The sequence below is a fragment of the Hypanus sabinus genome, chromosome 5, assembly GCF_030144855.1.
Source record: "Hypanus sabinus isolate sHypSab1 chromosome 5, sHypSab1.hap1, whole genome shotgun sequence".
NCBI lineage: Eukaryota > Metazoa > Chordata > Chondrichthyes > Myliobatiformes > Dasyatidae > Hypanus > Hypanus sabinus.
The window spans coordinates 72,819,973-72,844,687 of NC_082710.1; the positions used below are offsets into that span (position 1 = coordinate 72,819,973).

The 24,715-nt window shown below is 39.2% G+C and overlaps 1 protein-coding gene across 5 annotated transcripts in view; it reads right to left on the reverse strand.

The window, feature by feature from the left end:
- LOC132394242 (A disintegrin and metalloproteinase with thrombospondin motifs 3-like) overlaps nt 1-24,715 on the reverse strand; it is a 518,265-nt gene that overhangs the window by 61,078 nt on the left and 432,472 nt on the right. For all 5 annotated transcript variants that reach the window (XR_009512231.1, XM_059970122.1, XM_059970124.1 and 2 more), the window contains exons 11-14: nt 14,063-14,176; nt 11,037-11,182; nt 9,080-9,252; nt 8,854-8,987 (exon numbers count right to left, since the gene is read on the reverse strand). Coding sequence is in view for 4 of the 5 variants with exons in the window: in XM_059970122.1 (XP_059826105.1) it covers nt 8,854-8,987; nt 9,080-9,252; nt 11,037-11,182; nt 14,063-14,176 (567 nt within the window). In the remaining variant the exon portion in view is untranslated. The remainder of the gene's footprint in view (nt 1-8,853; nt 8,988-9,079; nt 9,253-11,036; nt 11,183-14,062; nt 14,177-24,715) is intronic.

Sequence of the window (24,715 nt, forward strand, 5' to 3'; positions counted from 1 at the left end):
TTTATTAAATCATACATAAAGCTTCAGTTTTATTTTGATGAAGCTCCAGCTTAGCTAGATCTTGGTTAACATGTCCTTCTTGATTTGTGATGATCAAACAATACTCCAGATAGGATTTAACCAAGATTTTAATCAAATGAAGCATTTTTATTACTCTGCGATTCATTCACTGTACAGTGTCAATTGTAGAGCAATCCTAAATTTAAAGCTGAATTTGAATCTTATTATCTGAAGGCAAGTCCAGGCACTGAATATAGGAGCAGGGACACACACAAAATGCTGGTGGAACACAGCAGGCCAGGCAGCATCTATAGGGAGAAGTGCTGTCGACGTTTCGGGCCGAGACCCTTCGTCAGGAGTAGGGAATTATGTCGCAGTTGGACATTTGGTGAGGTTGCTCTTGGAGCACTGTCTGCAGTTTTGGTCACCATATTGTAGCTAAACTGGAAGGCAGAAAAGAAAAATGGAGGATCATGGGCTTTTGTTGGAGGGAAGGGATAAATTAACTGAGGAGTAGGTTATATACAGTAGGTCGGCGTGACATTGTGTACCATAGGGCCTGTGCAGTGCTGTCCTGTTTCACTGTGGTGGACAGCCTTGTGAGTTCTTCAGATCGCAGAAGAGAATTTCTATCTGGAATTTAGCCCTTGGTAGGGACCGCCCAAGGGAGAGGTAGCAGACAAAGAATGATCCAGCCAAGACCTCAGTGGGGGAGCTGATGGGAAATGATAACACACCACGATGACAGTGAAGGCAGAGGAAGGCGGCAGCTGTGAAGGGTCCCCAGTCATCTTGCATTCCATGCCACTGGACCCTGACCCTGATCTGCCTAGGACTGTGTGGTGGCTGGCCGTGATTCAGCCTCCCTGCATTAAACAAAGTCACGCAAATGCATTCTCCATTAAGGGGATCCATCCTAATATCTGGATTAGCAAGTGGGCATGGTTGAGAGGTTTGACCCACACTGCACAAGAATATGTGGATCCTGGATTGGCCTCCACAGCCACCCTCCAATAGACAACCCCTGTGGAGAACATCATACTCAACTCCAGTGATCACACTCTGTTTACAAGGATGTTAACAGGATTAGAAGGCCTGGCCTGCATTAAAGGGAGTGGTTGTCTAGCCCAGGTCTTTATTCCTTGGAATATAGGTGAATGAGAGAAGACCTTACAAAAATGTTTACACTTATTGAAGGCATAGGTATGGTGGATGGCAACAGTCTTATCCCCAGGGTAGGAGAGTGAGAGGGAGTAAGGGAGAGGGGATAGGTGTAATGTGAGGGGGGAAAAGATTTTAAAAGAGACTCAAGGGACAACTCTTCATGTAGAAGGAGGCGTATATGGAATGAACTGCCAGAGGAAGTGGTTAAGGCAGGTGCAATAGTATAATTTAACAAGCCACAAAAATACAACTGCAGATGCTGTGGATCAAAGAATACGAACACAACGCTGGAAGAACTCAGCAGTCAGGCAGCATCTGTGAGAAAAGAGTAGCCAACGTTTCGGGCCGAGATGAAGGGTCTCGGCCCAAAACATTGGCTAGTCTTTTCTCATGGATGCTGCCTGACCTGCTGAGTTCCTCCAGCATTGTGTTCGTATCATTTAACAAGCACTGGAATGGGTGGGGCTTCGATGGGTATGGGCTGAACAGGGAATTGGGACGAGTTGGGTGGGCAGTGTGAAGGGCCAGTACGCTGTATTGTTCTTTGACACAAAGTCACAAATAGCTTCTCTCTTCTCCATTTCCATTGCCTTTATCTTTGTTTAAGTAGTTAGGGTAAAAGGCAATCCACAAATGTAATTAGATTTTCCCACAAAGTGGAACATGTATTTTACATCCTTTCTTACATGCAGTAACATGAAAAATTTAAGGGGTTCTAATGTCACAAAAGCATCCTCTGGCAGCTTATAGGAAAACCATTAAATATTAAAGCTGAACTATATAAATAAGAATTAGGATGCATGCACAAAACATGTAACATCTTGGCAAGTTTTAGTGAGGTTTCAAGTGAGGAGAGAAAGAGAGAGGGAGAGAGAGAAAGGACAGAGTGCTTTGGCATTTCAAGTGTTCAATGACAACATGGCCACCATTCAGAGACTGGCAGTACCCTACAATTAGACCAGCTATACACATCCAAACTCAGATCATTCCACATATGCACAGTAAAGAGCAACGCAATGACCTTCCAAGAATCACTAAGTTATGGAATGGTTCCGGAAATCTGGAAAATTTGAAATGTCACTCCACTCTTCAAGAAGTGAGAGTGGCAGAAGAAAGGAAATTATAGGCCTGCTAGTCTGACTTCAGTGGTTGGAAAGATGTTGCAGTCGATTTTTAAGGATGTGGTTTTGCAGTATTTGGAGGCACATGTTAAAATAGGTCACAATCAGCATGGTTTTCTCAAGGGAAAGCCTTGCCTGTCAAATCTGTTGGAATTCTTTGAAGAAATAACAAGCTGGATAGACAAAGAAGACCCATTTGATGTTGTGTACTTGGATTTTCAGAGCTTTGACAAGGTGCCATACATGAGGCTGCTTAACAAGTTAAGAGCCATAGTATTACAGGAAAAATTCTAGCATTCTGGAATGGATAAAGTAGAGGCTGATTTGCCAGAGGCAAAGACTGGGAATAAAGGGATCCTTTTCTGGTTGGCTGTTGGTGAACAGTGGCATTCCACAGGGGCCTGTGTTGGGACTGATTCTTTTTATGTTATATGTCAATGACTTGAATGATGGAATTGAGGGTTTGTTGCAAAGTTTGTGAATGATACAAAGATAGGTGGGGTAGGTGGTTTTGAGGCAGTACAGTGGCTAAAGAATGACTTCAGCAGCTTAGGAGGATGGGCAGAGGAATGGCAGATGGAATACAGTGTCAGAAAGTGTATGGTTATGCACACACTTTGGAAGAAGAAATGAAAAGGTTGACTATTTTCTAAATGGAGAGAAAGTTCAAACATCTGAGGTGCAAAGGCACTTGGGAGTCCTTGTGCAGGATTCCCCAAAGGTTAATTTCCAGGTTTAATCAGTGGTGAGGAAGGCAAATGTGATATTAGCATTTATTTCAAGAGGACTGGAATATAAAAGCAAGGATGTTATACTGTGCCTTTGTAAAGCACCAGTGATGCCTTGCTTGGAATATTGTGGACAGTTTTGGGCCCCTTATCTTAGGGAGGATGTGCTGACACTGGAAAGGGTTCAAAGGAGGTTCACAAAAATGATTCTAGGGTTGAATGGCTTGTTACATGAAGAGCATTTGATGTCTCTGGGTCTGTATACAATAGAATTTAGACAAATGATGGGTTACTTAATTGAAACCTATCCAATATTGAAAGGCCTTGATAGAGTGGATGTGGAGAGGGAGTTTCCTCTGGGGGGTGATTCTACGGCCTCAGAATACAGGGGAATCCTTTATGAATGGAAATGAGGAGGCATTTCTTTAGCCAGGGAATGGCGAATCTGTGGAATTTGTTGCTGCAAGGACATGATGGAGGCCAAGTCTTTAAGTACAGTTAAGGCAGAGGTTGATAGAATTTTTGACTGGATTCTCGAGGAAAATTGTATCAGCCATGATGAAATGGTGAGGCATACTTGATGGGCCTAATGGACTAATTCTGCTCCTATACCTAAGCTGCAACACTGCACTGCGACAGACATGAAGTTTCTACAGTGGGTGATCAGAACTGCCAAATGCATCACCAATACAAGCTTATCAGGACATACAGTATATACTGAAAGGTACTGGAAAAGGGCCAATAACTTCATGAATGCTCCCACCCTGCCAATGGACTGCTTGTCCTACTTCCATTAGGGAGAAGACTGTGTAGCATCTACAACAAGGCCAGCAGACACCTTATGAGCAGATGCAGTGTAGTACTATTTGTACACAGTGTAGTCCCTATTTGTAGAAAAACATGACTGATGGTATCAGTGGCAGAATTTAGAGGAAGTGGAGAAAACCAGAGTAGAATAGTAGTGAGCCTAGTCTTAGGGAATGTAAAGGGCATGCAAAAAGGGAGATGTTAGCATAGTCATGGGGAATTTCAACAGGCAGGTCGATTGAGAAAATCAGGTTGGTGCTGGATCCCAAGAGAAGGAATTTGTACAATGCTCATGAGATGGCTTTTCAGAGATAAAATCAAATGTATCAGTATTACGTTGAGGTGAAGGGAACAACAGAGGCATGAGAGTGGAGCTGGATAAAGTTGATTGGTAGGGAACAAAAGCAGGGATGACTGCAGAAGGATGAATGCAGTTTCTGTGGGTAATTCGGAAGGTGCAGGATAGATACAATTGCAAAGAAGTATTCTAAAGGGAGGTTGAGGCAACTGCAGCTGACAAGGGAAGTCAAAGACAGCATAAAAGCAAAAGTTAGGGCATATAATAGAGCAAAAGTTAATCAGAAGCTAGAGAATGGAAAGCTATTAAAATGGAAGGCAATTTAAAAAGCAACAAGGAGAGAAAAGATGAAATATGACGTTAAGCTAGCCAATAACATAAGAGGATGTCAACAGTATTTTTAGATATATGGAGTGTAAGAAAGGTGAAAGGTGAATATCGGTCTGCTGTAAAATGATGCTGGAGAGGTAGTAATGGGGAACAAAGAAATGGCAGATAAATTTTCCGCCAGTTTTCACTGTGGAAGATATCAGCAGTATGCCAGACAATCATGGGGCAGAAATGAGCGTAGTTAATATTACTAAGGAGAAGGTTCATGGGAAGCTGTAAGATAGACAAGTCATCTGGACCAAATGAGCTACACCCCAAGATTCTGAAAGAGGAGGCTGAAGAGATTGTGGAGGCATTAATAATGACCTTTCAAGTATCTCCAGATTCTGAAATGGTTCCGGGGGATGGAAAATTGCAAATGTCACTCCACTCTTCAAGAAGTGAGAGAGGCAAAACAGAGGAAACTGTAGGCTGGTTAGCCTGACTTCAGTGGCTGGGGAGATGTTAGTGTCCATTATTATGATTGAGGTTTTGGGGTACTTCGAGGAATATAATAAAATAGGCCAAAGGCAGCAAAGTTTGCCTGACAAATGTGTTGGAATTCTTTCAGGAAATAACAAGGAGGATAGACAAAGGAGGGTCAGTAGATTTTGCTTACTTGGGTATTCAAAAGGCCTTTGACAAGGTGCTGCACATGATGATGCTAAACAAGATAAGAGCCCGTGGCATTGCAGGAAAGATACTAACATGAACAGAAGATTAGCCAACTGGCAGGAGACAAAGAGTCAGAATAAAGAGGATCTTTTCTAGTCGGCTGCTGGTGACTAGTGGTGTTTAGCAGGGGTCCGTATGTGGACTACTTCTTTTCATGTTAAATGCTAATGATTTGGATGAAGGAATTGATGACTTTTTGCCAAGTATGTGGATGATATGAAGATAGGTGGAGTGGCAGGTAATGTTGAGGAAACAGGAAGTCTACAGAAATTCTTAGACAGATTAGGAGAATGGGCAAAGAAGTGGCAGATGGAATACAGTGCAAGGAAGTGAATGGTCATGCACCTTGGTAGAAGGATTAAAAACATAGACTCCTTTCTAAACAGGGAAAATATTCTGGAAACTCAGAGGGACTTAGGGGTCCTTGTGCAGAATTCCCTAAAGATTAATTTGCAGAGTGAATTGGTAGTAAGGAAGGCAAATACAATGCAGTATTAATTTTGAGTGGACTAGAATATATAATTCTAGTAATGCCATGTCTTTTTAAGGCACTGGTCAGACTGCACTGGGAATTCTGGGCCTCTTGCTTAAGAAAGAATCTGCTGCATTGAAGAGGGTCGAGAACAAGTTCACAAAAATGATCCAGAAATGAAAGGGTTAACATACAAGGACTGTTTGATGGATCTGGGCCAGTACGCACTGGAGTTGAGAAGAATGAGGGAATCTCAAGGAAATCTATTGAATGTTGAAAGAGTGGATGTGGAAAGGATGTTTCCTATAGTGGGGGAGTCAAGGACCAGAAGGTGTAGACTCAGAATAGGATATCCCTTCAGAATAGAGACAAGGAGGAATTCCTTCAGCCAGAGGGTGGTGATTTTGTGGAAGATATCTGTGGAGGCCAAATCGTTGGGTATGTTTAAAGTGGAGGTTGATAGGTTCCCGATTAGCAAGGGTGTCAAAGGTTATGGAGAGAAGGCTAGAGAAAGGGGTTGAAAGGATTAATAAATTCACCATAACTGAATGGCAGTGCTTGCTTGATGGGTCAAATGGCCTAATTCTGCTACTATGTTTTATGGTCTTATAAAATGTAGCAAGTAAATGATTGGCATATTGGTGTAAGATCACTTTGGAAATAGTAACCAGAAGAAAATTTCAAGATAGTTATTGAAAAGGGACAAGTATGGACTAGAAATCAGGATAGTACCCGGCAGAAGTAGATCTGGAGCAATTATTTGCAGGTTATTTACAACCACCGGATGGGGCGCATTTAAATGTAAAATACTTCGAATCCAGGACCAATGTATTCCTGTAAAGGGTAAAAAGAATTGACAACAAATCCAGGCAACCCTTAAAGTCACTGAATACTGAAGGCTGAATTTAACAAGTTAGCAAGCATGTCGTAGGTATGGAGAACTAAAAATAGGGAAGGCTCTTTGGAATATAGTAAGTGTAACAAGATATTTGAAAAAGAAATCATATATATGAAATCCCACTGGTGGGCAGCATTGACGGAAATCCCAAAGCATTTTATAAGTACGGTATTTATTTTTTTATATATTGTTTATTGTAATTGTTACATACCCGTGGGTATCTTGTGCCTGGCACTTGACCATGATGTAATTGAGGCTATGCTGGGCATGATGTAATGATTTTGTGATGGTGGAGTGACATAATTTTCCCGCCAGTGAGAGGTCATGAGATAGTTTTTTTCACCAGGGTATAAAAGGAGAACCCCTCCCAGTGACACGGGGCAGTTCATGGTTGAATTTGCCAGTGACTCCGTTTTGCTACGTATTCGATGTTATGACACAGTTTTGTTTTAAAGTGGAGTTTTACTTTCTGCCTTAAGTCTCAAAGGTTATTGCCAGCAGTTCTGCTACAATACTGCCAGTTCAGTCCAGTTGGACAGTGAAGATTTATCGAAGTATGGGAAGCTGGAAGAATCGAGAAAAGTTGGTGTTGTCGGCTGTAAAGCAGGTTTGACCTTTATTTAATCTTCGTACAAGGAGTTAGTAACTTGCGTCCATGATAACTCCTGCTTTGCCAAAAGAGCAGAAAGAGTTGGATGCAAAGTTTCGCCAAGGAAAAGTCAGTGCCTTTAAACGGTTTTATTTCCTCCAATCGTAAATCCCTCGGCAAAGCATACTTCAGCTGGGATCAGCAGTAACGTTACGAAAGAGGATTTAATTACTTCAAGGAAAGTCTCTCCTAACTCCTAATGATGTAAATCATTTTTGACTTTTTGCAATACTAAAGAACTGTGTTTGCATTTCTCACTTTAAGAACTGTTCGAGCTGCCATATCGCAGCTGACTTATGGTTAAGTTAGCCGTTTGCTTACTTTTGGGTTTTTTTTAGCAGTGTTTAACAAATGTTTTATTTGTTATAAAAAACCTGTCTCAATTATATACTCATTGTTGCTGGATCGTAACATAATTTATAGTTTTTAATGTATTGCCATAAGAGACCATAAGACATATGACATTAAGACATTAGGCCATTTGGCCCATCAAGTCTGCTCCAACGTTTCATCATGACTGATCCAATTCCATCTTGACCCCAATCTCCTGTCGCGAAACATTAAATTTCACAACATATGTCAGTGATATTAAACCCGATTCTGAGATAAACATTTTCAGCTGCAATCATAAAGGAGAAGGACACCGTAACTGCAGAATTCAGGTACGAGGACAGTAATGTTCTAGAAATTGTTAACATTAAAGAGGAGGAGCTTTTCGGTTCGGATGAAGGTAGCACTGTAGATGTAATCCATGTAGACTTCAGTAACTCCTTTGTCAAGATTCAACATGTGAGAATGTTTGATGTCTGGAGTGTACTGAGTGGGTAGTGAACAAGTCTTAACCTGACATTAAAGTAGTATATGGGCAAGCACTTGAATTGCCAAGGGATACAAAAGCAGATAAATAGAATTAGTTTAGATGGTCAGCATGGACTTGGTAAAACAAAGTGCCTCCAGCTGTGCTCGATGAAACTACCAGTTATCTGGGAAAGGGATGTAGTTGGTCATTAGGGAATGAAATTTACGATTCACGCAAAAGATACAAGCTTTGAACTTCTATTTAGTTGAAGGAAATCTGTGCCTATGCAATAATAGATATTGAACTGAAATGGAAATTACTGCCCAGGAGCTGCAATGGTGGCAGTGCACAGGGTTAATGTTTTTAAATTAATTTTACATGAGGAAGGTTGACATTAGTTATCACAGTTCCCCGACTGTTCTGCAGACTTTTTCAGTCCTGAAGCTGCTGAATCTGAATAGAATGGTATGGAATCAATCGAAGAAAAATGTTAAGGAACAACCAGATGGAGGAGATTTATCTCTGTATTAGCAGAGTTGTTCCTTAAACTCACACAAAAAGCATATTTATTTTTGTTTAGAGACACTATGCGAAATTCCGATCTTTCGAGCCACGGCATTCCCTTAACGCAAAACTAATCACGGGACAATGTACAATGACCCATTAAGCTACTAACCAGCACTGTGGCAGGAAACCTGAACACCCAGGGGAAACCCAGAAACTCTGCATCTGAAAATGGACTAAAATACCAGCTCAACAACTTGCACTTTTCTACAGCCAAATCAGAGAATTACCTTAAAAGCCTCTTTACTTGCATGGATAATATGAAGACATTGCATGCAAATGATGGAGCCAAGGTAGAATTTTACTCACCACACATTCCCCTCTAACACAGATGCTATAGGAATCTTTATAGGAACAGCGGGTACCATCATGAACCAACTGTTTCATGTAGACAATTCCTCCCATTTCTTTGGATTGACAATATAGATGGCATTTCTTTATTGCTAAGAAGAACCAAGACAATTAGATTGCTTTAAAGGTATCAATTGTTTTTGAAACTTGTTTTCTTAAATGCAAAGATTGTGATTTAACATACAGTCAGGATGTTCATATGGAAGCCAGTGGTGTTTGGTATTCTGATATTCATAGTATGAGTTCCTTTGTTGACATTGTTGTGCTCGGAAGTCTTCATAACGTGGACAATCTTCTTTGTTACACAATTGATACTCATAGTTTAGACCAGGACAATCCTGACCACCATTGGCAGGCCTAATGACAATAATGCAATAACATTATTATAGACAAAGGATGACCGGCAAATTATACAAGTGCTATCAAATCAGTGAAATATATTGCAATTAGAATTCCTTGACCTCGACCCCGACCTCTCCTCTCCAAATGGGTCACTCCACCTACATCAATCCTGCACCACCATCCCGGCTCATCCCCTGAACTCGCCTCGGCATCGCTCACCCCTCACTGATTGCAGTGATAGTTTAACACACTTTACCCCAGAAAAGGTGTTTTTGGAGAAGTTTTTAATCTGATTTTTTAAACTTTTTATACTATCAGTGAACTGTTGCATGTATTCAGTAGCACCATCTTAACTGGAAGTTAATTATATATTATTCATCTTTAAGTAGGCCAGCTCTACACAATCAAAGTTATTCACAAGGTTATATTTGTAATTATATGCAATCTGTGCTTAAGGCAATAGTTCGTCAGATTTCAATACAACACAATTACGATGTAATCTTTGCATGTTCATGCTATGTGCCCATGATACTGCTGCAAATAACTCTTTGATTTCACACATGTATAGAAGTGCTTGTGCAGTATAACAATAAATGAGTTTGGCTTTGATGCATCCCTGGTGTAAAAGCTACATTTTGTCTTTTAATTAATACTTTGTAATTTCCAGTGTAGCTTCCCCTCTCTTATTTAAAAATAAGTATACAAATCCTTTAATTGATTGACACAACATGGAAACAAACCCTTTGGCCTACTGAGTCCACACTGCCCTTTTAATGTACCTCATTCCCTGACAAACTCAACTCTCATCTGTGGATAATCCACAAGATTGCAGGTAGAAAGTACCAACTCTACACAGACAGCACCAAAGTCAGGAGTGAACATTAGCTGCTGTAGCTTTGAAGCAGCAGCTCCATTGTCCAGGCTCCTTAGACTTTCAGCAACAACTGCCTCATTTTGCTGCGTTTCTGAACGTTAAGGAAATTGAGCAATATGAAGCTAGTGAAGGAGTGCAGTACTGAAGCAAAAATACAAAAGTAACATTTTGAACAGTGGTAGGTGGATTGTTGGGGCAACTTGTTGCCCTTGATGTTTTCTTCTTGTGTTTTTCTAGCAAATCCGTTTTTCTAATTTTCCTTACCTAGTCCCTCCCCTTAATTTCCATGCGAAGCACTTTTCCCATATGGACTCCACTGAGAGAGTCTCTCCCCTATGCACCCTTGTGCAGGATCCTTCACTGTGTAGCCCTGATGATCACAGTAATTGTGATCACTTGCTTTGTGTCTACAGTTTGACGGTGACTGTTCACTTCCAAGTGGGTATCACCCAAAAAAGAGAGCAGTTCAGCACGCATCTGCCATTTGAACAAGCAAATGGCCTTTTGCTGTTTCCAAATCAGAGATAACCACAATAGCAATTTCATGGAGTAGAGTAAATGCATTTGAAAATTGAGATTTTTTTTGGTTTTCACAGTCTGGCATTAGACCAAAGTGAAGCACCCATTAAACACACCAAAAAGGAATGAAATCCAAAATCTATGATGCAGAATCCATTTGAAGTACGGAAGAAAGAGATTATGTTAGAAACTACAGCAACTTCTCCCAACAGAAAGAAGTAATATTTCCAGAAGAATTCAGAGAGTTGTGGATTGTTTTCTGCAAAGAGAAACACAGAACAAATCTGTAATTTACACAAGGCTTGATTATTCAGGGAAATTACTTAATCTCCACAATTATTGAGACAGCACGCTATCAAAACACTCTGCCTTTAATAAGACATCCATTATTTCTGATATCACTTACGCTGGGTTATTGCATTGGCGAGTTCGAAATCGGACGCCCGATCCACAGGTGCGAGAACAGGACCCGAGTTTGCTCCACGATCCCCAGTTACCATCCTGCTTTAACTGCTCCGAGGTCTTCCACAAACAGTGACCCTGGTAGCACCACTGTTCAAACCAAACATCTTCAGTATCAGGCAGTGCATTATCGAGAAGACTAACTATAAATACATGCAGATTAATTACACAGCACATACACCGGTGGCTAACACATAAATTATCTGTTTTGCAGTGTTTGCTAAACTATACCTAAGACCCAACATAAGTGCTGAAGAAGCAGCTTTAGTCCACCTTGTCTGTGTGCATACTTGTGCTCAGGGCGTGGCCTGTATTCACAATGGTGACACCAAGCTTTCGTGCTCTAAAGTTCAATTTTTCCATCTTATTATCTTCATTGGTCATAGTTTTGTGACCATGCACCAGCCAGCCTACTTGGTCTAAAGGTGCTCATTCAGACTGGGGTCACTGTGCTAAGTTATATTTCCCAGGCTTCTCTCATCTGCTAACAACATAGAAAATGACCCCCAGTGAGTCTGGTTCAATTCTGCTGTTGTCTGTAAGGAGTTTGTACTTTCTCTCTTGACCATGTGGGTTTCATCCCACACTCCAAAGAATTGGGGAGGTGCGGGTGAGGTGGATGAAAATTAAGCCAGTTAGCTCATCAAGTCAATGCAGACGCACAATGCTCCCAACTATTCTTTTTACAGTCGGACCTCCTTGTCCGTGGGTTCTGCATGCACGACTTCAACCAACCGCGAAGCGAGAAAACCCGGAAATGTCCTTCCAGCACTTGTTGTTCAACCATGTACAGACTTTTTTTCTTGTCACTATTCCCTAAACAATGCAGCATAACAACTACCTGACATAGCATTTACATTGTATTAGGTATTATAAGTAATCTAGAGATGACTTAAAGTATACGGGAGGATGTGCGTGGGTTATCGTGGATCGGGATCGAAAAAAATCGCAAGTTCTCTTACTAAGTAAGTCGGAACAGGTACATCCAGTATTATTTAGCATCAGTTAATCAAATGTTTGTCTTAGTATATAGTATATATTTTACCTTTCTATGCATATAAAACATTTAAGAACGTATGTTTCAGTGCTGGGCTCGGGAACAGAAGTTCCCAAGTTCAATCCAGTGACAGATCGCTCCCTAGAGCACTCTCCATCTGTGCCGGGTTGACAAGGAGGATCAAAAATCCAAAACCCAAAAACCCCATAATTAAACCACTGTGTTGCTTAGTAAAAATTGTAGCTTTCATCGGGACACTTTATCCTTTAAAATTGTTCCGATTGTTGACCAACTGTAGCCTAGCACTTTTCCAATGACCGATGGCGTTTCACCTCTTTCTGATCGCTTTATTATTTCCACTTTATTTTCAATCGTGATGGTGATTATTTTCGTGAACAGGAACACTGCAGATTCAGAGCTCTAACGCTGGGTCCTAATGTCCACTGCATTGAGACAGGTTAAATAAGGGACTTGAGCATCCGCATTTTTTGGTATCTGCGAGGGGGTCCCGCAACCAATCCCTCGCAGATCAGGAGGGCCAACTGTACTTCTGTGTAACCTACTATCTTTTAAATACCCAGCCACTCCTCCACCCCTACCCCAATCTCCTACCACCCACATACACTTGAAATAATTGACAATAGCCAATTAACAAATGAACTGCAGATCTTTGGAAACTTGGAGAAACTGGAACACTGAGGGAAGCCCATGCGATCACACAAAGAGTGTGTTATTGCTGAGTTTAGGAATGAAGCTGGGTCTGTGGAGTCGTGAGGCAGCACTATTAACTGCTGTGGCACCTTCCCACCCTGCTCTGAACAATAATTGCCTTCAACAATAAAATTGCTGAAAACAACTAAAATGTCAAATGATTGAACACATGACAAACCATAAATTTTTAAAGACATCCAGTTGACAGTTGGTCACCAGGAAAAGAGGAGGAAAATCCAATCACAGCTAGGGACAACATGAGCCTTGTGAAGGTAGTGAGTCATTGCTTTTGAGTCCTCAAACAGAAAAGTTTAAGCAAGTCCTCTAATTTCCTTTACCACCCTGCAAGTGCATTGCTACATCATGCAGCATTATGGTGTGAGTGCTCTGGATTGGATTTTCACAGAGTTAGAGAGAAATAGAGCAGAAGCACATGTCAAATTGCCCATTTACACCAACCCTACATGAACCTAGATCTTTTTATTCTTCCCTGATTCCCAGAACCTCCACACAGTTTCTACCAATACCTATAAACATGAGGCAATTTACAGTGGCTAATTAATCTACCAATTCACACATCTTTGGGACGTGACAGGAAACCCACCTGGTCACGTGAAGTCTGAGTTCAGTACTGACCCTGCTCTCTGGCACCGTGAGTCTATCAGCTGCAGCACTACGCAGCCACATTTTCTTTCTTTACTTTGCTTCTGGCCACCAGTTTTATTGGGTGACACCCTCTTCATGTTCATTTCTGACTTCCGCTTTTGTTCAATGTAGCACAGAATTCGGAGGTCAGTGCTGAGTCCAAGGATGGAGTACAAACGTACTAGGGTGAAGACCAATGTAGTTTTGTATCCCAACTACGTGTGTGCAATGCAGGTGTAATGCAATTCATTTAAATGAGACCATCAACGTTAAATGAAAAAGCATGTTTTTTGAATACATGAGTTAATACTGGCATCACTAATGTCACTGTTTCCTTGTGTTTTATTTATATTCTACCAACAGCAGTGAGTATGTAACCCACAGGAATTCCAGCTTATTTGTTATCTAGTTCTGATTAACAATGTAGTTACAACGACTAACTGGACGTTTCAGACTCTCTGATATGGTGAGGTGGCATCACTGTACGAGCAGAAGATGAAGTATACTGCATTTCCTCACCAACATGACCTTGTTACCCTAGCAGTCGAGAATTAGATCTCCTGGTAACTGATATAATTGTCTCCAAAACATATAACTGTGTCGAAGAGCTGCCTCACCTTTCCAGGTGCACACTCTGTTCCATCCAAGGGAGGTCCTTTCTTCGTCTTGCAGAAGAACGGATTTTCAGGGTGGCTGCACCACAGCTGCTTACACGGATCAAAGGTGCGAAACTGTAATGCAAGGAAATGAAATTACCTTTTATTCTACAAGCCATGTTTCAACATGTAATTGAATGCCGTTATTTATACTGCTAAGGTTGTTAATCAAAATATATTTGACCACACACGTTGAAAATGACATGGTAAATACATTTAAAAATTAATATATCCGGTTTGAAGGTAACAGTATTGGTCAAAGGGTCAAAATAGGGCCAATGAAATGCTGAAACTCCTCATGAAACTAGAGTGCAAATGGAGCTTTTACATTGTCATTGATGTATGTTTCCATCTGCTGACAGTCTAGTAAAGAGTCAATAAGGACCTAATATTAGAATGTAATTTTTCTCATATGCATTCTCATCTAACTGAACACTACCTTGAAAGTGCAGTGGAGATGACTTTCATAAAAATACAGCACAGAAACAGGCCCTTTGCTTCGCTCCACGCGGGAACAGGCCCTTCGCTTCGCTCCACGCGGGAACAGGCCCTTCGCTTCGCTCCACGCGGGAACAGGCCCTTTACTCCACGCAAGAACAGGCCTTTCGCTTTGCTCCACGCGGGAACAGACCCTTTGCTCCAGGCGGGAACAGGCCCTTCGCTTCGCTCCATGTGGGAACAGGCCTTTCGCTTCGCTCCACGCGGGAACAGACCCTTTGCTCCAGGCGGGAACAGGCCCTTCGCTTCGCTCCATGTGGGAACAGGCCTTTCGCTTCGCTCCACGCGGGAACAGACCCTTCGCTCCACGCGGGAACAGGCCCTCCGCTTCGCTCCACACAGGAACAGGCCCTTCGCTCCACGCGGGAACAGGCCCTTCGCTTCACTCCACGCGGGAACAGGCCCTTCGCTCCACTCCACGCGGGAACAGGCAAATCGCTTTGCTCCACACGGGAACAGACTCTTCGCTCCACGCGGGAGCAGGCCCTTCGCTTTGCTCCACACGGGAACAGGCCCTTCGCTCCATGCGGGAACAGGCCCTTCGCTTCGCTTCACATTGAAACAGGCCGTCCGCCTCACAAGGCTCTCACTGACCATTATTTCCCATTTGCACTTACTCCACATTCTCTTCATCTTCCCCAGAGACTACCAGTCACCTACATACTAGGGGAAATTCATCTACCATCCCAAATATCTTTGGGATGTGGGAGGAAACTGTAGCACCTGGAGAAAATCCATACGGTGATATGGTCAGGGTGGAATCAGGCTCTCTGGTGGACTGGTGTTGTAGGCAGCGACTCTAGTAGTTCCACCACTGTGACACCCCACTGGCACAGATCCATGGATAATACTGTAAGACTGATGCTTTGTCTTGCTTCTACTAAGACACTACACTGGGAGAACTGGTACAAGTGCTTTGACGGGGAAAAATCCATAAAATACATTTGTTTGATTTTCTGAAGCATGATGCAAGACTCTTTGGTATATACAGCACCGAATTTGCCCCTTTGACCCAACTCAACTACACAAACAGAGACGTCACTTTTAGGTAGATGCATTTGCCTACACTGGGCTCATATTTCTCTGAATTTCTTTGAGTTGTGCATCCGTCTCAACATCTTTTAAGCATTGCAATTGTGCATGCATATACCACTTACCCTAGTAGTTCTTTCCACATATCCACCATATTTTGTGTGAAAAGTTTGCCACTCAGGTCTCAAATCTTTCCCGTCACCTTAAACCTATGCCCTCCAGATTGAGATTCCACTCCATTGCAAAAGGACAGCCACTATCCACCTTATTTATACCCCTCAGGATCTTCTGCACCTCCAAAGTCACTACTTAGCTTCTGAAGCTCTGGGGAAGTAAAGCCCCAGCCTATCTAATCTGACCTTATATCTCAAACACTACAGTCCTGGTAACATCTCTGTGAATCTTACCTGCACCCTCTATAGCTTAGTTACATCCTTCCTAAAATGAAAATTCCACACACAATCAGAATCAGAATCAGGTTTATTATCACTGGCATATGATGTGAATTACAATACATAATCTAGGAAAATAATAATAATAAATAAACAAGTAAATCAATTATGTATATTGAATAGATTAAGAAATCATGCAAAAAACAGAAATAATATATATTAAAAAAATGAGCAAGTGGCCAAAGATTCAATGCCCATTTAGGAATCGGATGGCAGAGAGGAGGAAGCTGTTCCTGAATCGCTGAGTGTGTGCCTTCAGGCTTCTGTACCTCCTACCTGATGGTAACAGTGAGAAGAGGGCAGGTCCTGGGTGCTGGAGGCCCTTAATAATGGACACTGCCTTTCTTTTTTAAAAAATTATTTATTTATTAAATTTTAGAAAATTACATGAATAAACGTGATGATAAAATAGTAAGAAAAATAATATTAACTCTCCCTTAACGCTTGTCTAAAGAAAGAAAAAAAAAGAAAGAAAAGAAAGAGTGCCTGGATATCGGAGGATCCCCACATGCTCCATGGAGTTCAAAATAATTTTAATATTTATTTTTTCTTTCCCCAATTATTTTATAATTTTATCTTCAAAGGACCTATGTATTTAATCCTATCTTTTGTAAGTATGGGAACCAAATATTCAAAAATATATCATATTCATTTCTTAGATTGTATGTAATTTTTTCAAGTGGAATACAACTATGTATTTCATTATTCCAACGATCCATAGTTAAATATAAATCAGATTTCCAAGTAACTGCAATAACTTTTTTGGCTACTGCCAATGCAATTTTTATAAATTTTTTCTGATACTTATTCAATTTAAGTTTCGGTATTGTCCCTTCAATGTCTCCTAATAAAAATAATACTGGACTAGGTGGGAGTTGTACTCCAGTAATTTATTCCAATAAAAGTCTTAGATTTATCCAAAATGGTTGAATTTTAAAACAAGACCAAGTAGAATGTAAAAAAGTACCAATTTCTTGATTACATCGAAAATATTGGTCAGACATATTTGAATTTAATCTATTTATTTTCTGTGGTGTTATATATAATTGATGTAAAAAATTATATTGTATTAGTCTAAGTCGAACATTTATTGTATTTCTCATACTATCAGAACATAATCTTGACCAGTTTTTTCCATCAATTTTAACATTCAAATCAGATTCCCATTTTTGTCTTGATTTATGAATTCCTAATTTAATTGTCTGTTTTTGAATCAAATTATACATACAAGATGTAATTTTTTTAATTTTTCCTTTCTGAATTAATATTTCTATTTCACTAGGTTTTGGCATCAACATTGTTTGACCCAGCTTTTCTCATAAATAAGCTTTTAATTGAAAATAACAAAAAAGAGTATTATTTGATATTTTATATTTATTTTTTAATTGATCAAATGACATCAATATACCTCCTTCAAAACAATCACCTAGATATTTAATCCCCTTTTGGAACCAATTATGTAAAAGTTTATTATCCATTGTAAAAGGAATAAGCCTATTTTGAATTAAAGTTCTTTTTGCTAGTAAAGATTTTTTTATCTCATCATCCATATTTACCTTATTCCATAAATCAATCAAGTGTCTTAATATAGGAGATTCTTTTTTTTTTCCTGTATCCATTTGGATTCCCATTTATATATAAAATATTCTGGTATGTTTTCTCCTATCTTATCTAGTTCTATTCTAATCCATGCCGGTTTTTCTTCATCAAAAAAAGACGCAATAAATCTAAGTTGATTTGCTTTATAATAATTCTTAAAATTTGGAAGTTGTAACCCTCCTAAATCAAATTTACACGTCAATTTTTCCAATGATATTCTTCACATCTTTCCTTTCCAAAGAAATTTCCTTACATATTTATTCAGTTCTTGAAAAAACTTCTGAGGTAATTGTATTGGTAAAGTTTGGAATAAATAATGCAATCTAGGAAATATATTAATTTTTACAGCATTAACTCTACCTATTAATGTTATTGGTAACATCATCCATTTATCAAGGTCCTCTTTTATTTTTTTAATAATGGCAAATAATTTTGTTTATATAAATTTTTTACATCATTATCAACTCTAATACCTAAATATTTTATCCCATTTATTGACCATCAAAATTGAGTTACTAATCGACATTGATTATAATTTCCTTTGGTAAGGGGTATAATTTCACTTTTATCCCAATTTACTTTATACCCTGATACTTTCCCATATTCTTCCAATCTAAAAGATAATCTTTGCAAAGATTTCAATGGGTTTGTTAAATAAATCAAAACATCATCAGCAAATAAATTAATCTTATATTCTTCTTGATTAACTCTAAAGCCCCCAATGTCTGAATCTGATCTAATTAATTCAGCTAATGGTTCTATTGCTATTACAAATCAAGCAGGTGATAATGGGCATCCTTGTCAAGTTGACCTAGTTAAGCAAAATGGTGTTGAAATCTGACCATTTGTAACTACTTTAGCTTGACGATTAGTATTTAAAGTTTTAATCCATTGTATAAAAGATTTTCCTAACTCATATTTTTCCAATACCTTAAATAAAAAATCCCATTCCAATCTATCAAATGCTTTTTCTGCATCCAAAGCAACTGCCACACGTATTTCCTCTCTTTTTTGTGCCAAATGAATTATACTAAATAACCGGGTTATATTATCCATTGATTGTCTGTTTTTAATAAAACCTGTTTGATCCATATGTATTAATTTTGGTAAATATTTAGATATTCTATTAGATAAAATTTTTGCTAGTATTTTATAATCTGTATTCAACAAAGAAATAGGCCTATATGATGTTGGTTTTAAAGGATCTCTATCCTTTTTTGGCAATACAGTTATGATCGCTGTTAAAAAAGATTGTGGGAGTTTATGCATTCTTTCCACTTGGTATAATAATTCCATAAAAGGAGGAATTAATAAATCTTTAAATTTTTATAAAATTCAGGAGGAAAACCATCTTCTCCTGGGGACTTATTATGAAGTAATCCTAAAGCTTCTTCAACCTCTTTTAATGTAAAGGGCATTATCTAATCCTTTCTGTTCTTCCAAATTTAATTTTGGAAGGGTTATTTGTGATAAAAATTCATCTATCTCAGCAATCTTATTTTGTGATTATGATTGATATAGTTCAGTATAAATTTTTTTTTAAGTTTCATTGATTTCTAAAGGTTTATAAGTAACCTTATTTACACTTGATCTAATTGCTTTTATTGTTTTAGAAGCCTGTTCTGTTTTCAACTGCCAAGCAAGAATTTTATGTGATCTTTCACCTAATTCGTAATATTTCTGTTTAGTTCTCATAATTACTTTTTCTGTATATGTCTGGAGTGTATTATATTGTAATTTTTTATTAACAAGTTGTCTTCGTTTTTCTTCTGTCATATATCTTTGAGATTCTTTTTCTAACTTAATGATATCTTTTTCCAATTGATCTAATTCTGCTGTGTATTCCTTCTTAATTTTAGATATATAACTTATAATCTGACCCCTTAAATATGCTTTCATCGCTTCCCATAATACAATTTTATCTTCAACTGAATGTAAATTTGTATCCAAAAAAAATTGAATTTGTTTTTTCATAAAATCACAAAAATCTTGATGTTTTAATAAAATTGAATTAAATCTCCATCTATAGATCAATTCCTCCTTATCCATCATTATCATTGTCATTATCAAGGGGGAATGATCTGACAATATTCTTGCTTTACATTCCACACTTTTCACTCTATCTTGAATATTTTTTGATAATTAAAAATAATCAATCCTTGAGTAAGTTTTATGTCTATTTGAATAAAATGAATAATCTCTTTCTCTTGGATTAATTTTTCTCCATATATCAATCAGATTTAAATCTTTCATTAATGATAAAGTTAGTTTTATTACTTTTGATTTTGTAGCAACTTTAGCTGATCTATCCAAAACTGGATCTAAACAAAAATTAAAATCTCCACCTATTAATATTTTATCATGTGCATCAGCGAAGTTCAAAAAAACTTTTGCATGAATTTTGCATCATTTTCATTTGGTGCATAAATGTTCATAAAAGTCCATAATTCTGAAAAAAATTTGACAATGCATAATCACATATCTCCCCACAGAATCAATTATTACATTTTGTATTTTAATTGATAAAGATTTATTAACCAAAATTGCAACTCCTCTCGATTTTGAATTAAATGAAGCTGCAATGACATTTTCAAACCAATCTCTCTTTAATTTCTTGTGTTCTGTTTCTGTTAAATGTGTTTCTTGTAAAAAAGCTATATCTCCTTTCATTTTCTTAATATATGTTAAAACTCTTTTTCTTTTCACAGGTACATTAATTCCATTAACATTAAAACTTAAAAAATTAAGTAAATTAATCATTCATAATACCTTGGGAACTCTTTAAAATTCTCCATGTTGCTATGAGTCTCACTCCAATCATCCAGGCAAAAAAGAAGAAAAATAGAAGAAAGATAACTAATATATAAGAAAAAAAACTAAATACCCCCCACTAATGTTGCGAATAAAAAGAACACAACATTACCCCCCCCCCCCCATTTTACGGGTCATGGCAATCGCCATGATTGTACACGTGAAACTCGCAGTCATCGATCAGGAGCTCCTCCAACTCCCCCGCAAAAGCAAAAAAAAAGAGAAAATATATTAGTGGAGAAAAAAAAAGAAAATAAATAATGTCTCTACTCCCAATTAATACTCCTCGACTATTTTTTTCTTATAAATGTCCATCAAGTCCAACCTTGTTTCAGTCTTCATCATTAGTCCATTTCATTTCTATAATTCTTTACTCCTCTTTGTGGACATCAGGTAATTCTTGTACAAATTTCTCCGCTTTCCGGTAATCAATGAAAAATCTTCTTTCTTCGTTATCCAGGAAAATTATCAATTTTGCTGGGTAGCTCAATAAAAATTCATAGCCCTTTTCCCATAAAGATTTTTTCACTGGATTAAATTCCTTCCGCCGCTTCAGAAGATCGTAACTTATGTCTGGATAAAAAAAAACAACTCTTTTCCCTTCTATTATCAATGGCCTATAAAAGGTGCTCTTTTTAGCACCTTGAGTATCTGCCTTCAAGATCATTTCTTTACCTTGGTACCTTAAGCATTTTATCAAAATTGATCTTGGATTTTGATCTAGTTGAGGTCTTGGTCTTAAAGCTCTGTGTGCTCTTTCAATTTCAATTACTTGGCTTCCTTCTTTCATTTCCAAAATTTTTGGAATCCATTCTTGAAAGAATTTTATTGGATTTTCTCCCTCTGTACCTTCCATAAGACCAACAATTTTGATATTATTTTGTCTACTAGAGTTTTCAAGTGCATCTATTTTTTCCAACATCTGTTTTCTTTCTGTTGTCCAGGCAAGATTATTGTCTTCTATCTTATTTATTCTTTCAGTGTTTTCTTCAACTTTTACTTCCATCTCTTTAACTTTATTATCCATCTTCTTTTGTTTTTTCACCACATTATCGAGTGTATTCTGCATCCTTCTTATATCTGTTCTTATAGCTTTTAATTCATTCGTCATATATATCAGGATATCTTTTATGTCTCCTTTAATCTCCTCTTTCTTTTCCTCTGAATTTCCCAAAGAGTCTGATTCTACTTCCGATTCACTTTCAGTCGTAGTTGGAATTTGTAGTTTTGTTAATATCTGTTCATGCATATTTTCGTGCATGCGTTGTTCTTGCCGTTTCTTCTTAGAGACCGTCGACATTGCTGCAACTTCCTGTCCCGCATCATCAGAAGTGCCATGCACTTCACTGGGAGGAGATCCAACTTGAGTCCGAGGCTTCGCCGAGACGGCTAGGCCTTTTTCCCCGCCAATTTGCGCAGTCTTCGAAGTAGTAGCTTTCTTCTGTTTTGGTTTAGGAGTCATATCAAAAGATAATCCTGAGTTGCTTATAAATAGTTTCTAGTAGGTATTTGCTAACACTTCTTCATTTAAACCTTATTTTATTACTTTTTACGAGAGAGCTGGATTCCCAACGTCTCGATCCTACGTCATCACGTAGGACATTCTTCTGAGACACCACTCCCTAAAGATGTCCTGGGTACTTTGTAGGCTAGTACCCAAGATGGAGCTAACTAGATTTACAACCCTCTGCAGCTTCTTTCGGTTGTGTGCAGTAGTCCCTGCATATCAGGCAGTGATGCAGCGTGTCAGAATGCTCTCCATGGTACAACTATAGAAATTTTTTAGTGTATTTGTTGACATGCAGAATCTCTTCAAACTCTTAATAAAGTATAGCCGCTGTCTTGGCTTCTTTATAACTACAATGATATGTTTGGACCATGTTAGATCCTCAGAGATCTTGACACCCAGGAACTTGAAGCTGCTCACTCTCTCCACTTCTGATCCCTCTATGAGGATTGGTATGTACTCCTTCGTCTTCGTCTAAAAAAATTGGATAGGTATATGGACAGGAAAGGAATGGAGGGTTATGGGCTGAGTGCAGGTTGGTGGGACTAAGTGAGAGTAAGTGATTGGCATAGACTAGAAGAGCCGAGATAGCCTGTTTCCATGCTGTAATTGTTATATGGCTATATGGTTACCCTTCCTGAAATCCACAATCAGCTCTTCCATCTTACTGACATTGAGTGCCAGGCTGTTGCTGCAGCACCATTCCACTAGTTGGCACATCTCACTCCTTTACACCCTCTCATCACCACCTGAGATTCTACCAACAATGGTCGTATCATCAGCAAATTTAGAGATGGTATTTGAGCTGTACCTAGCCACACAGTCATGTGTTACGAACCCCGTAACTGGGTCACTTACCAGCAAAGATAGAGAGGTCCGTTGAAGTCTGATGGTACTATTTTTAAAAGTCTTTATTTATAAAGGGGCACAAAAATAAGATTAATACAGACATTCAGATAAAATACGTCGTCAATACTCAATCTAAAAACGCGGGTATAATAATAATCATCAATTAAGCAATAGCTCTATCGTTTGTCTAGGGGATATTGTATTGTCCGATGGAAAGATAAAAGTCACTGTCCGTTCAAGCTGCAGCTATTTGGCTTTCAGAGAGACGGTTTTAAACTTGCCCGGGACTTTTATGAGGCCAATCTGTTGCGTCGGGGGAGTAGTTCCCCGTTGTTAGTTCCAAGTCATTTTCCGTGGTACCAGCCACCAGCCCCCAGGCAAGGGAACCGAACGCACGTGGCTTCCTTCAAATGGTTTCCCGCTATTGCGGGATCGCTAGCGTTTCTGATGCGTCTGAGGGGCTGTCCCTGCAGCCCCCCCCCTTTTATCTTAACTCGCCGGGTAGTAGATGTCAATCAGATTGCAATCTCTCTCTCAACCAGCCCACTTTGCCCAAGGGCTTGCACGTAGCACAGTCCCCAATCCACAAACGTTGTCTCCAGGAGACAATGGCCAGGTCTCTCTCATTTCCTGGGTCCTCTGACCCAACCCAATAATGCTCTTGCGATTCTCACAAAGGAGGGGGCTCCCCCCGCACCCTTCGGCCCCTCAGAGTTGTGGTGCATTCATAACACATGTGTATACAGAGAGTAGAGCAGTGGGTTAAGCACACACACCTGAGGTGTGCCAGTGTTGATGTTAAGTGAGGTTATGTTATCACCAATCTGCACACACTGTGGTCTTCTGGTTAGGAAGAGGGAGGTACAGAGGCCCAGGTTCTGCAACTTCTCAATCAGGATTGTGGGAATGATGATATTAAATGCTGAGCTACAGTCGATGAACAGCATCCTGACGTAGGTGCTTGTGTTGTCCAGGTGATCTAAAGCCGTGTGAAGAGCCATTGAGATTGTGTCTACCGTTGACCTATTGTCGCGATATGCAAATTGCAATGGGTCCAGGTCCTTGCTGAGGCAGTTCAGTCTAGTCATGACCAACCTCTCAAAGAATTTCATCACTGTCGATGTGAGTGCTACTGGGTGATAGTCCGACCAACCTCACAACCTCTCAAAGAATTTCATCGCTGTCGATGTGAGTGCTACTGGGTGATAGTCCGACCAACCTCACCAATGCGTTACGCAGCTGTAACATGGCATTGCAATCATTGCCCTGACTGAGTATGCCAAATGCCTTCTTCATCTCTCAACTGACCTTTGTCACTACTTTCAGCAAACTATGTACTTCTTCACCTAGCTCTGTTCTCGACAGCAACTTCAAATCCCTGATAGTTACTGTGTAAGCCCTACTGAGTTTACCATTTTAAAATACAACACTTCACATGCATGAAGTTAAAATTCATCCGCCACTTTTCGCCTCACTTTCTTAGTTGATTTAGATCCATTTGTAATTTTACACAATTATTTCCATTGTCCATTGAAATGTCAATGTTGATTCCACCAGTGAACTTACTTCACTTCCATTGATATTCTCATTTAAATCATTCATACAGATGACAATAAGCAGTAAACCTATCCCCAATCCTTGTCACTAGTCACTTGCCTCCAGACTGAATATAGCCCTATATTACCATCAAACCAATTGGTATCTATTTGGTTAGTTGACCTTGAATATCCCATAATCTAACCTTCCAGAACAAGTCATCAAGGGATCTTGTTAAATATCTTGGTGAAGTCCCTATAGACAGTCTTTTCTACTGCCTTTATCAATCCTCCTGATCACTTCTTCAAAAAAGATTGATCAAATTCATGT